This window comes from Osmerus eperlanus, chromosome 13 (assembly GCF_963692335.1).
Source record: "Osmerus eperlanus chromosome 13, fOsmEpe2.1, whole genome shotgun sequence".
Classification (NCBI taxonomy): domain Eukaryota; kingdom Metazoa; phylum Chordata; class Actinopteri; order Osmeriformes; family Osmeridae; genus Osmerus; species Osmerus eperlanus.
The window spans coordinates 14,200,955-14,211,822 of NC_085030.1; the positions used below are offsets into that span (position 1 = coordinate 14,200,955).

The 10,868-nt window shown below is 46.3% G+C and overlaps 1 protein-coding gene across 1 annotated transcript; it reads left to right on the forward strand.

The window, feature by feature from the left end:
- The first annotated feature begins 6 nt into the window (after positions 1-6).
- Positions 7-5,852, forward strand: sfxn1 (sideroflexin 1). The gene is made up of 11 exons (XM_062476717.1): positions 7-130; positions 2,053-2,222; positions 2,461-2,631; positions 3,054-3,152; positions 3,455-3,530; positions 3,659-3,744; positions 3,922-4,049; positions 4,182-4,231; positions 4,692-4,741; positions 4,919-4,966; positions 5,451-5,852. The coding sequence occupies exons 2-11, from the start codon at positions 2,059-2,061 to the stop codon at positions 5,545-5,547; spliced, it is 969 nt and encodes a 322-aa protein (XP_062332701.1). The 5' UTR covers positions 7-130; positions 2,053-2,058; the 3' UTR covers positions 5,548-5,852.
- Positions 5,853-10,868: the final 5,016 nt, after the last annotated feature.

The following is a 10,868-nucleotide window of genomic DNA, read 5'->3' on the forward strand; positions in this document are numbered from 1 at the left end:
GTGCCGCTGAGAAACGTTTCCCCGTTGTTTCTGACTTAACGCTACAGACTCGTCAAATTAGCTTTGTTGAGCCATTCAGGGACATCTCTCGCGGACTGCAGGGACCGTGGCAGACAAGGAGTCTCGTGCAGTAAGTGACCGGGTATATTTTTTTGACACATGTTGGCATAATAGACAGACCACCATCCACTTCAGTCTCGCATCTGGATAACTGGGGTGGTAGGGAGCGTCTGAATGGTGACCAAGTAACTGATTTGTGGATGTGGCAGCAGCAGGGGTAGAGGTGGTAATCCCGGGTAGCACAGCTGGCCTGGGCAGATGCTGGGGATAATATGGCTATTTAATCTAGATAAACTACTGCGTTACTTTGGCCGTCCGCATGCTGCAGCGTGTTGCTCATCGACTCACTGAAACATCAGGTTGCAGCGATTTGGTCCAGATCGAGCTGGTCTAGGTCGGGTTTGACAATTAAAGGGACTGCAGTCTGTCAACGGTAACGGTAGCAATTGTTCGACTGTTTGCGTCTCGCACGGTTCCACATAATTGTTAGAAATCGACTTAAACATCGACTTAAACATCTAGCCTATTAATCTAGCGGATCATTTTCTGTGATTTGGGACTCAAGCACTGCTATACAGTCATGGTTCTGGCTGTAGTTGCTCTCTCCTCCGGAGGCTTGACAACCTGCTAAGGGGAACCTCCATCCATCAGCCATGCACACTGTGGGTTAATATGTAGCCATGCAGGGCATTGATTGGTTAAGAACAGGGCAGAACCAGTTCGTAGGATCAAAGGCCGCCTCGGGTCAAAGATCATAAATTATCGATGGTGCCAATATTACTGCCCATATCAATGATAGCCTACTATTAACCGCAGTCCAACAGTGAAATCGGTTCTTTACCCCGAGTGATGACGACGATCTGTGGGGATTGTAATAAATTGTGAAAGAGAGGTATAAATACGGCGGGGTCGTGGTTCAAATGAGTTATTACTTATCTCGTGAGTGGCCCGTGGATTTAAATTAGATTTAAAGATACAGGGTTCTCGACTCGCAAAGCCCCAGGAGCTGGACACAGAATGTCTGTTGTTGCTTCTGCAGCCATCTTTGGTGCAATTTGGGGCCCTATTTCATCAGCGACAGATTTCCATACACGCCAAACTATTTTTTTTTTTTTTACAGCTACTGTGGGGATTTTGCTTCCCCCTAGTTGTCGCTGCATCTGTGCAGTGTGCGCTGCGCATAGGTCGGCAACATGTGTAACAAATGGTTAACGAACCAGCTCAGACTGGGTTAGACTGCACGGAGAATGTCGTGCGAATGTCGTGCTCTTTGTCCCTTTTCATAACTGCTTTTCATCTTCCACATAACTGACCTGAGAGAGCCTGTCTGAACAGTTGCAGCCAATGGGCTAGTCTTATAAAGTGATTTATGGTATCGACAAATGGTGTTGTACCCGTGGTACTCAATATACCAGCCAAATCAATAGAATAGAATATCTCAATAGAATATTACTATATGGAATGGAATATTACAAGACCATGAGCATCCCCCTGCTTGTTTTCACCCATTCATTCCGCTTACTTAGTGAGGCCTCCTTGACAGGGTTAAGTGTCACCCAGGCCCAGGGCATTCATAGTTTTCAGGCTTGGTGTGTTCACTATTTTCAGGGACTTCAGGACCAGACAGGCAGGTCAGTCATCACCATAGCAACACAATGCCGAATCAGCACAGTGGTAATCCATTCAGAGAATAACTCTTGCTCACAGGGTGAGTTTCTTGTACCAGCGCTGCAGCAACAGGAATGTAGAGTTCAGAAAACAGAAACATATGTAATAGTTACTTTAAAGTGTGTGTGTGCGGTATTCTGTTTGAATTAAACAGTTCTAAGGTGACATTTGAGTAGGATTACTGGTGTTGAATCCGGTCAAATAAGTGTGGTTGGAGCTAAAAACAACAGGCAGGTAGCTATCCAGGAGCAGGGTTGGAGACCCCTGGACTGGTCTGTATAGCACCAAAATATTGAATGCACCAATCATATTTTCTCCCCTCAGATAACCATGACGACAGAGTTATCCACCTCCATCAACATCAAGGAGCCACGTTGGGACCAGGGAACCTTCGAGGGCCGAGCGAAGCACTTCTTCACCGTCACAGACCCCCGGAACATTCTCCTCACCAACGAGCAGCTGGAGAACGCACACAAGATCATCAATGACTACAGGTGATATTCTCTAGGGATTAGGACAGATTAGAAATTTGGTCAGATTATCTGAGCGTTTCACAAAGCTATCCCCTAGACGGGTTCAGGTGCTCCTCGTAATTGGTGTAACAGTCCAGAGGTTTCATGTTCAGTATGATTTTAATCCCCTCCTCTTCCTTCCTTCCTTCCACCCCCCTACCCTGGACCTCCTCTTCTTATCTCCTCCTCCTCTCCTCCTCTCCTGCCCCCCCCCTCCCAGACAAGGAGTCGTGTCTCCAGGTCTAACTGAGGACGAGCTATGGAGAGCCAAGTACATCTTCGACTCCGCCTTCCACCCGGACACTGGCGAAAAGATGATTCTGATTGGCCGCATGTCGGCTCAAGTCCCCATGAACATGACCATCACCGGCTGCATGATGACCTTCTACAAGTGAGCGCTATTTCCTATCGGTCAAATTCAACCAAACCAACTACAACACTGTAGCAGTCAGCGTGTTTGCTATGTCATGTGGATCTGCCTGACACGATGTCTGATGTCACAGTTCTGACAGAGCATAGCTGAGGTTCGAAACTTCTGCTGCACTGATTGATGTAGAATAATATTATAGGCCTACAACATTTACATTTAGCAGACGCTCTTATCCAGAGCGACTTACAGTAAGTACAGGGACATTCCCCCCCGAGGCAAGTATGGTGAAGTGCCTTGCGCAATGACACAATGTCATTTTGCATCGAACTGGCAACCTTCTGGTTAATAGCCCGATTCCCTAACCGCTCAGCCATCTGACCCAACGTGACGATATGTGACTGGAAACAGTTAGTGAACCCGTGTTCCTTTCCTCTCGACACCAGGACAACACCAGCTGTAGTTCTCTGGCAGTGGATCAACCAGTCGTTCAACGCTATCGTGAACTACACCAACAGGAGCGGTGACGCCCCCCTCACCGTCAGGTGAGACCACAGATGCTTCAGCAGCTTCCTGTGTTCATCCGGCTGTTCCACAGTCAACCCATTACGTTTGGGTCGTGTTCTCCCCCGTGCCCACTGACTGAGCTAGTCAGTCGCCACTGTGTGTGTGTGCTCCGGTTCTTAACGGAGATGAGAGGCGTGCGTGCGGGGTTTTTTCATGATGAGAAAAAGCAGATGGCTTAGTTTTTTTTCATTGGTGAGTTTTGAGGTTTGAGAGTTTTAGGTAAGTTCTCAAAAGGAAGGGATTTGAAATGACCCCTGACGGTTGTCTCTTGTGTCTGCAGTCAGCTGGGCACGGCTTATGTGTCAGCCACTACAGGGGCGGTGGCCACTGCACTGGGACTGAACGCATTAACGAAGGTATGCCGGAGGTCAGCCGTTGCCACAGTAGTACCGCCCAGCCTTCGTGTTTATTAGACTTCAAAGCGTTTGTCTTATTTTTCATGATTCTTTCTTTCTTTTATCAAATCGGACTTCTCGCTTATCAGCACATCTCGCCCCTGATTGGACGGTTGGTGCCGTTCGCTGCTGTTGCCGCTGCCAACTGTATCAACATTCCTTTGATGAGGCAAAGGTGAGCGGCGCAGACAGGAAGTGGTTTCAGACTCGGGGACTGATGTCTGTGACGGAGGTATCGTCAAGGTGTTCTGGACTTCCTGCTAGCATAAGACCAGCCAATCCGTGTCTCCCATCCTAGTGCGGTGTCATCTGTACTCAGTTATCTGTCCTGACTCCATCTTTTCTTTCCCAGAGAATTGAAACATGGCATTCCTATCACAGATGAGAACGACAACAGGTTAGGGGAGTCGACCAACGCCGCCCAGCAGGCCATCACGCAGGTGGTGGTGTCCAGGATCCTCATGGCCTCGCCTGGGATGGGTGAGTTCAGCCCAGCCAAACCAGACATCTCTCTCTGACGGCCCATCCCCCAGTGGCCATGGGCTCACACTGTTAGGTCGTTACACGTTTACGAAAGCACATCTTTTAATTGGACTCGTCCTTTTTTTCCAGCAATCCCACCCTTTTTGATGAACGCACTGGAAAAGAAAGCCTTCCTTAAGGTAACGTGACTTATCTTACACCCTGATGTATCCATATGAGTCATACTTCCCTTTCCTAGTTATGTTCTGACAGCACATGAAACCGAAAACTCTGACTCACCCTTCTGGGATCTGGCCAGTGTGTCTTAACGCCTAGCTGTTGTGTAAGAGCGCAATCGAGGGACTCCAGTAGTCACACAATCACACACTGTAGCCCGGTAGACCAAGCATGACCTGTCCAGCCTGCAGCAAGAGAGGCCTCCGGTTCTCTACTCCTCCATTCTCACTGATCCAACACAGCAGGATGGGTGTAAGCAAGATGGCCGAACCCTCGGCCAGCCGTCTGCCATATTGCTTCCTCAGCTCCCCGTGTGTTCAGTGAGGACGAGAGAGGAGGGTAGAAGGGGAGAGGTCTCTCCTCTACTGGAGTTCATCCCCCTACTGTTCTGCCTCTCACTGGTCTCTGCATCGCTCTTTTCAGAAGTTCCCATGGATGAGTGCACCCATTCAAGTTGGCTTAGTGGGATTCTGGTGAGTAGCCAGAGATGGAGAGCTGATAAGCCTCCGGTAGCAGAGCCGGTGGTGTCGGTCAGGACGACTCCGCTGCATCCCCGTCAGACAAAGCACCAAGACACGCACTAGGATTCATAACCAGATGTGAAAAGGACACCTGTCTCCTCTGACCTGTGTGTGTGTGTGTTGTTCCAGCCTGGTGTTTGCCACTCCACTGTGCTGTGCTTTGTTCCCACAGAAGAGGTAAGAGTTCTTAAGTTAAATAAACGGTGTCAGTGATAATCAGCTAATGTCTAGTGCCATTTACAAACACAGAGTCATTTTCCCTGTTCGAAATGGGTTTGAGTATCTCTGACTGGGAGAGAAAGAATATTGCATAATGTTGACCTGTTTTCCTGCCCCTCCCCTATTCTTTCTCTCTCTCTCTCTCTCTCTCTCTCTCTCTCTCTCTCTCTCTCTCTCTCTCTCTCTCTCTCTCTCTCTCTCTCTCTCTCTCTCTCTCTCTCTCTCTCTCTCTCTCTCTCTCTCTCTCTCTCTCTCTCTCTCTCTCTCTCTCTCTCCCTCTCTCTCTCTGTCCCTCTCCCTATTCATCTCTCTCCAACCTCCCACTCTCTTCTGCATCCTATCTGTCTCTGTCCCTCCACCCCTCCTCCCTCCACCCCTCCTCCCTCCACCCCTCCTCCCTCTACCCCTCCACCCCTCCTCCCTCACCACTCCCCCATCCCAGCTCCATGTCAGTAAGCCGCTTGGAGCCGGACCTGCAGGAGAAGATCAGGGCGAGTCACCCAGGGGTGGAAAGGGTCTACTTCAACAAAGGACTATGATTTTCCCGCCTGGCACCCCTCCAACCCTTCCTCCCTCCATCCCTGTCTCCCCTCCTCTCACCTCTCCCCCACGGTCGTCCATAGACAGCCCAGCGTCTCCCCTCCTCTCTCCGTCAGCCCTCCTCATGCAATGTGCCAAAGTTACGTTTGCTTCTCCATCCCTCCTCTCCTATCTCACCTCTACTCTCTCTCCTATCTCTCCTACCTCACCTCACTTATCTCTCCTCTCCTACCTCTCCTATATCTCCTCTCCTACCTCTCCTCTCTCTCCTACCTAACCTATCCTCTCTCTCCTCTCTTTCCTACCTCACCTCTCCTCTCCTCTCCTACCTCACCTCTCCTCTCTCTCCTATCTCTCCTCTCTCTCCTACCTCACCTCTCCTCTCTCTCCTCTCCTCTCCTACCTCTCCTCTCTCTCTTCTCCTACCTCTCCTCCCTCTCCTCTCCTACCTCTCCTCTCTCTCCTACCTCACCTCTCCTCTCTCTCCTCTCCTACCACTCCTCTCTCTCCTCTCTCCTACCTCTCCTCTCTCTCCTACCTCACCTCTCCTCTCTCTCCTCTCTCCTCTCCTACCTCTCCTACCTCTCCTCTCTCTCCTCTCTCTCCTCTCTCTCCTACCTCTCCTCTCTCTCCTACCTCACCTCTCCTCTCTCTCCTCTCTCTCCTCTCCTACCTCTCCTCTCTCTCCTACCTCTCCTCTCTCTCCTCTCCTACCTCTCCTCCCTCTCCTCTCCTACCTCACCTCTCCTCTCTCTCCTCTCCTACCTCTCCTCTCTCTCCTCTCTCTCCTCTCTCTCCTCTCTCTCCTACCTCTCCTCTCTCTCCTACCTCACCTCTCCTCTCTCTCCTCTCTCTCCTCTCCTACCTCTCCTCTCTCTCCTACCTCACCTCTCCTCTCTCTCCTCTCTCTCCTCTCTCTCCTATCTCTCCTACCTCACGTCTCCTCTCTGCTGCTCAGTCAGATGTCCTGGTCCTGGTCCTCCGCTCCTCCTCTCCTCTCATCATACTCATTCCTTTAGTATCACAGTTTCATTGGTATCTGTGATTGTTCATTTGTTTTGTTTTTTTGCCACAAAAAAATGTTGATTCCAGATAAGGATCAAGATGATTATGTTTTTACGAGAGAGTTCTGTGGTCGTTAGTGTTTGTATTCCCAGACAGTATTTTTTTAGTCAGCGATTTTAGTCATTTAGTATTTTTCTGCCAAAAATGCATTTTCAATTTAACCTATGTTGCGTTAAAGTGGGAACAAATTCCAGGTATTCTAACACTGTTGCTTGGACTACTGATCTGAAACAGAATTGATCTATTTATCACATGTATTGATGCCTAACCACTCTTACAATACATGATTTGCCAAACAATTATTTGTAAGACCTCAAAACGATTACAACCTCTTATGAATTAGTGCAGTTTGGAGGACAGACTGAAGTGTATCCAGTGAGTTGATTTTGCCAAATGAGGGACACCTCCCACTTCCCAAACACAGTATGTAATCATGAATAATCTTAGTCTCCAGTCTGATTACATCTAATAGGTGCAACACAGTTCCTCCCTCTGAAAATGGGGGTTTAAAACAGCAAGACAAGCCTCTGGTGTTTTTGGTGCTTTCTGAAGCAATATCTTAATCGACGAGTTTCTTCTGCTTGCTAACCACTTGACACCTTGATAGGGAGATGAACATGGGGCGTGTTCTGGAGAATGTTTTACTCTCAGTGGTCTTTCTGCTCAGGAGTCTGTGGTCATGGAAACCAGTCTGCCCAATCACAGGCTAAGAGTAAAACATTCTCCCAACTGATTTTAAAGCTAGCTTGTCAGTGGTTAGTTGTTGTTCAGCCTGTTATGGTTGAGTGCAATACTCTTATGTTAACAGGGCAGAAGCTACAAGGTGGTAATGCTGACAGTTGATCCTGTATAACTGGACTACTGCAGATTCTTTAGTTTCTAACAGAAACATTTACACACAGCCGTAAATAGATTGTTGATTTTAAGTTTTATGTCTGAAAAATCAAGGTACGGTTTGTTTAAAATGCTTGTGAACATTCCTCTGGGTCGACATCGTTCATTCTCATCATGTGGTTTTTGTAAGATGTTCAATGTTTAAGTATTGAGAAATATATATTTACTTATATGGTTGGATATATAAGTAATGTAAGTATTTTACATTCCGAGAGAAGCTGTTTTATCTGAGCTGTCCCTTATAGATGATTAGAAGTGAGGTTTTACAATACAGTGATAAGTCTGTGTAATTGAATGTAGCATTTTCCAATCACTAACAAGCAATGCTACTTTAGGAATGACCAAGGAAAGCACAATACTATTTACTTGAAATGCTGTTTATTAGTCTGTCTGTGAAATCTATGCTGTTTTCCTTTAACTTATATGATCGCATAGGTGGAACATTTGCATAACTATGAAAGCAACAGTTAGTGGGGAAAAAAGCACAACGAAGCTTAGTTATTAAGTCAAACTACTAAAATTGTGCTAATCAGAATAGTTTTTTAAACCCCCTCTCCCCTTTATATTATTTAACCCCAAAAAATAACAACCAACCTTACCGTCCCCTTAAAAAAAAGAAAAGTTAGATTTAATCTAATCCTTTAATGTGTTTTTATGATCTTCAATCTGCCAAATCAACTATCTCATTCCAGCCAAAGTGATACAAATCCACTCAAGAGGAGTAAAGTCATTATTACAGTTTACATTAATCAAGACAAAATGGCTATTATTATTACTTTGAAAAAAAACATTGTCATGGAAAATGATATTAATTGTTTATTTTCTCAGTACATTAGGATGTTGTATTGTCTAGACAGGATGAAATAAAGATTTATGAAGTCTTAGAGAATGCCTGTTGTGATTTTCCATCTAGTATGTTGTCATGCCAACCAATATTATGGCCTGATACGTAAATCCTTGGGTGAGGATGTTACTCCTTTACGTTACAAGAAACAAGCAAACAATCCGATTGGCCATCGCGCGCGAAAATCACTCCTCATTTACATAAAGTTGAAAATATCTCAACTCGAATTGCATGGATCGCGTCGATACCCACAATGCACCACGCAAGCGATTCGCCTGGCTCCATTGAAAATGAATGGAATGCCTCGCGTCGCTCGCATCGTTTTAGAGGACACGCTCTGTAATACAGAGCCAACAGACCACTGGAGCCCCCTGCTGGTCAGACCCCACCATGTTCTCAAGAGAAACAGTTTTATAACATCCACTGGAAACCAACACAGGCAGAGGTACAATAGGAAACATCTTTAATCCAAAAGAGAAAACTTTACAAAGCACTTAAGAGATTGTGATGCTCTGCGGGAGAACTTGTACGAGTCACTCTTAACTTAAGCAGCAGAAAAACAGAGACAGCACAAAGAGCAAATGACAAGACTGAACACAGATGACAATTTAAGGCTACGAGGACAGTAATAACAAGATCAGGTCTGATATACAATCTGCAATAAATATGACTTCAAACACCTGCCAGGAATCTCCCTGGTCAGTTGAGTCCATATACCCTTTATATGTATTGTATGCATGGTTGAAGATGAGAAACGAACAATACAAGTATGTCTCGATGTATATCTAAAGATGTTTTTCTCATCTTCACAAAGATGAAGACACAGTGTGTGTCACAGATTAGGTCAGCATTCTAGAATTTCTGAACAATCTGTGGAACCCTCAGAACTGATTCTTTTGTGATTCAACATTCTGAACTCTGTTCCTGGTGTCTTCCTGGAACCAGGGTTCTACAAAGTGCACCAACATACAGAACATATCAAAGACAAAGAACCCAGAGTGTAGAGAGAACAATAAGCATCATGTGAACATTCTCAAAGCTGGGATAAAAACATCTTTCTATTTTCCACCAAGTAACATGTCAAGTTCACAGTGTTCACGTTTCACATTCATTGGTTCACCAATGACTGTTTGTGTCTATGGTTACATAACACTATTACCAACTGGTCCAGGACCAGTGAAAATGATTTGTTCGTAATGAAAAAACGAAATACATAAATGACAAATAGGAACAGATCTTGGGTCAGTCGGAAAGTGAGTTTCCACAGCTCTGAGGAACCGGGAGATACCGGTGTTAGGTCCTTGGAACACGGGTGCTGTCCAAATACCCTTCACCTGCCTTCCTTCCTTCCTGGTATCTTTTATAAACAACAAGACAGGCCCTGTCCAGGCCCTGACCAGCTCCTGTCCAGGCCCTGACCAGCTCCTGTCCAGGCCCTGACCAGCTCCTGTCCAGGCCCTGACCAGCTCCTGTCCAGGCCCTGACCAGCTCCTGTCCAGGCCCTGACCAGCTCCTGTCCAGGCCCTGACCAGCTCCTGTCCAGGCCCTGACCAGCCCCTCTAGTCACTGAAGACAAGGTCTCAGATGAAGCCCTGAAGGATACATTCTCAAAGTATTGAAACCTAAACCCTCCCCACCCCACCCCTGTCCCTGTTCCAGGAAGATCAGTGAGTCAGTGACCTTTCACCCCCGACTACTGTACTCCGTCTCTGCATGTTCTGTTCAGAGTCCCTCTCTCTCTCCCTCCCTCTCACTCTCCCTCTATAGCAAAGTGTTATCTTTGGAATGTGTTGGACTTTGCTGACTTAGGGTTAATATTGGCACTTGAGTAACATTTACTGGTGCACAATGCCTTATTTGTTAAGGAAAAAAATAACAAATTTCAATTGCGTTCAAGGTCAAGCACCCATACATGAATATATTCATTTGTTGCAGCTTGATTTAGGCAAGATTTTGTTTTCCAAACATTGTGATTACGTCCACAGATATATGTCATGTTACAATTTAAAAAAAATGGCATTCATTTATAAGTGGTTATAACAATAGTGTTCCTAAACGTTCCTTCATTTAAACGGAACTCACATACGAGTCATGTGAAATCAACAGTGATAAATAAGGCAAATATAAATAGTCTTTGTAATATAGTATCAACAGACATCAGCACAATTACATACAAATACACAAGTCTTACAAAACAAAACTTAAAATGGACTGAACTCTCCACCATGATACAGTCCACCATTCGGTTGTCTTTGGGTCCAAGATTGTCTGCGCTCGCTTCTACATGACCGACCGACTGACCCCACCCCCGCCCCGATCAGTCCGTCTACTGCCCTGCTCTCCTGCCCTGCCCTGAGTTGATGACTGGCTATGGACACTCCAGACACCAGGAAACTGTTACCTCCAGATTCCTTCCCTTTCAGTTCTCTATGGCCGCTCGGAGGGTCAGCAATGAGAGGAGCCCAGGCAGAATGTCCAAAAGATGCCACCCTGAGGGCTTTGGAGTAGATAGATGAG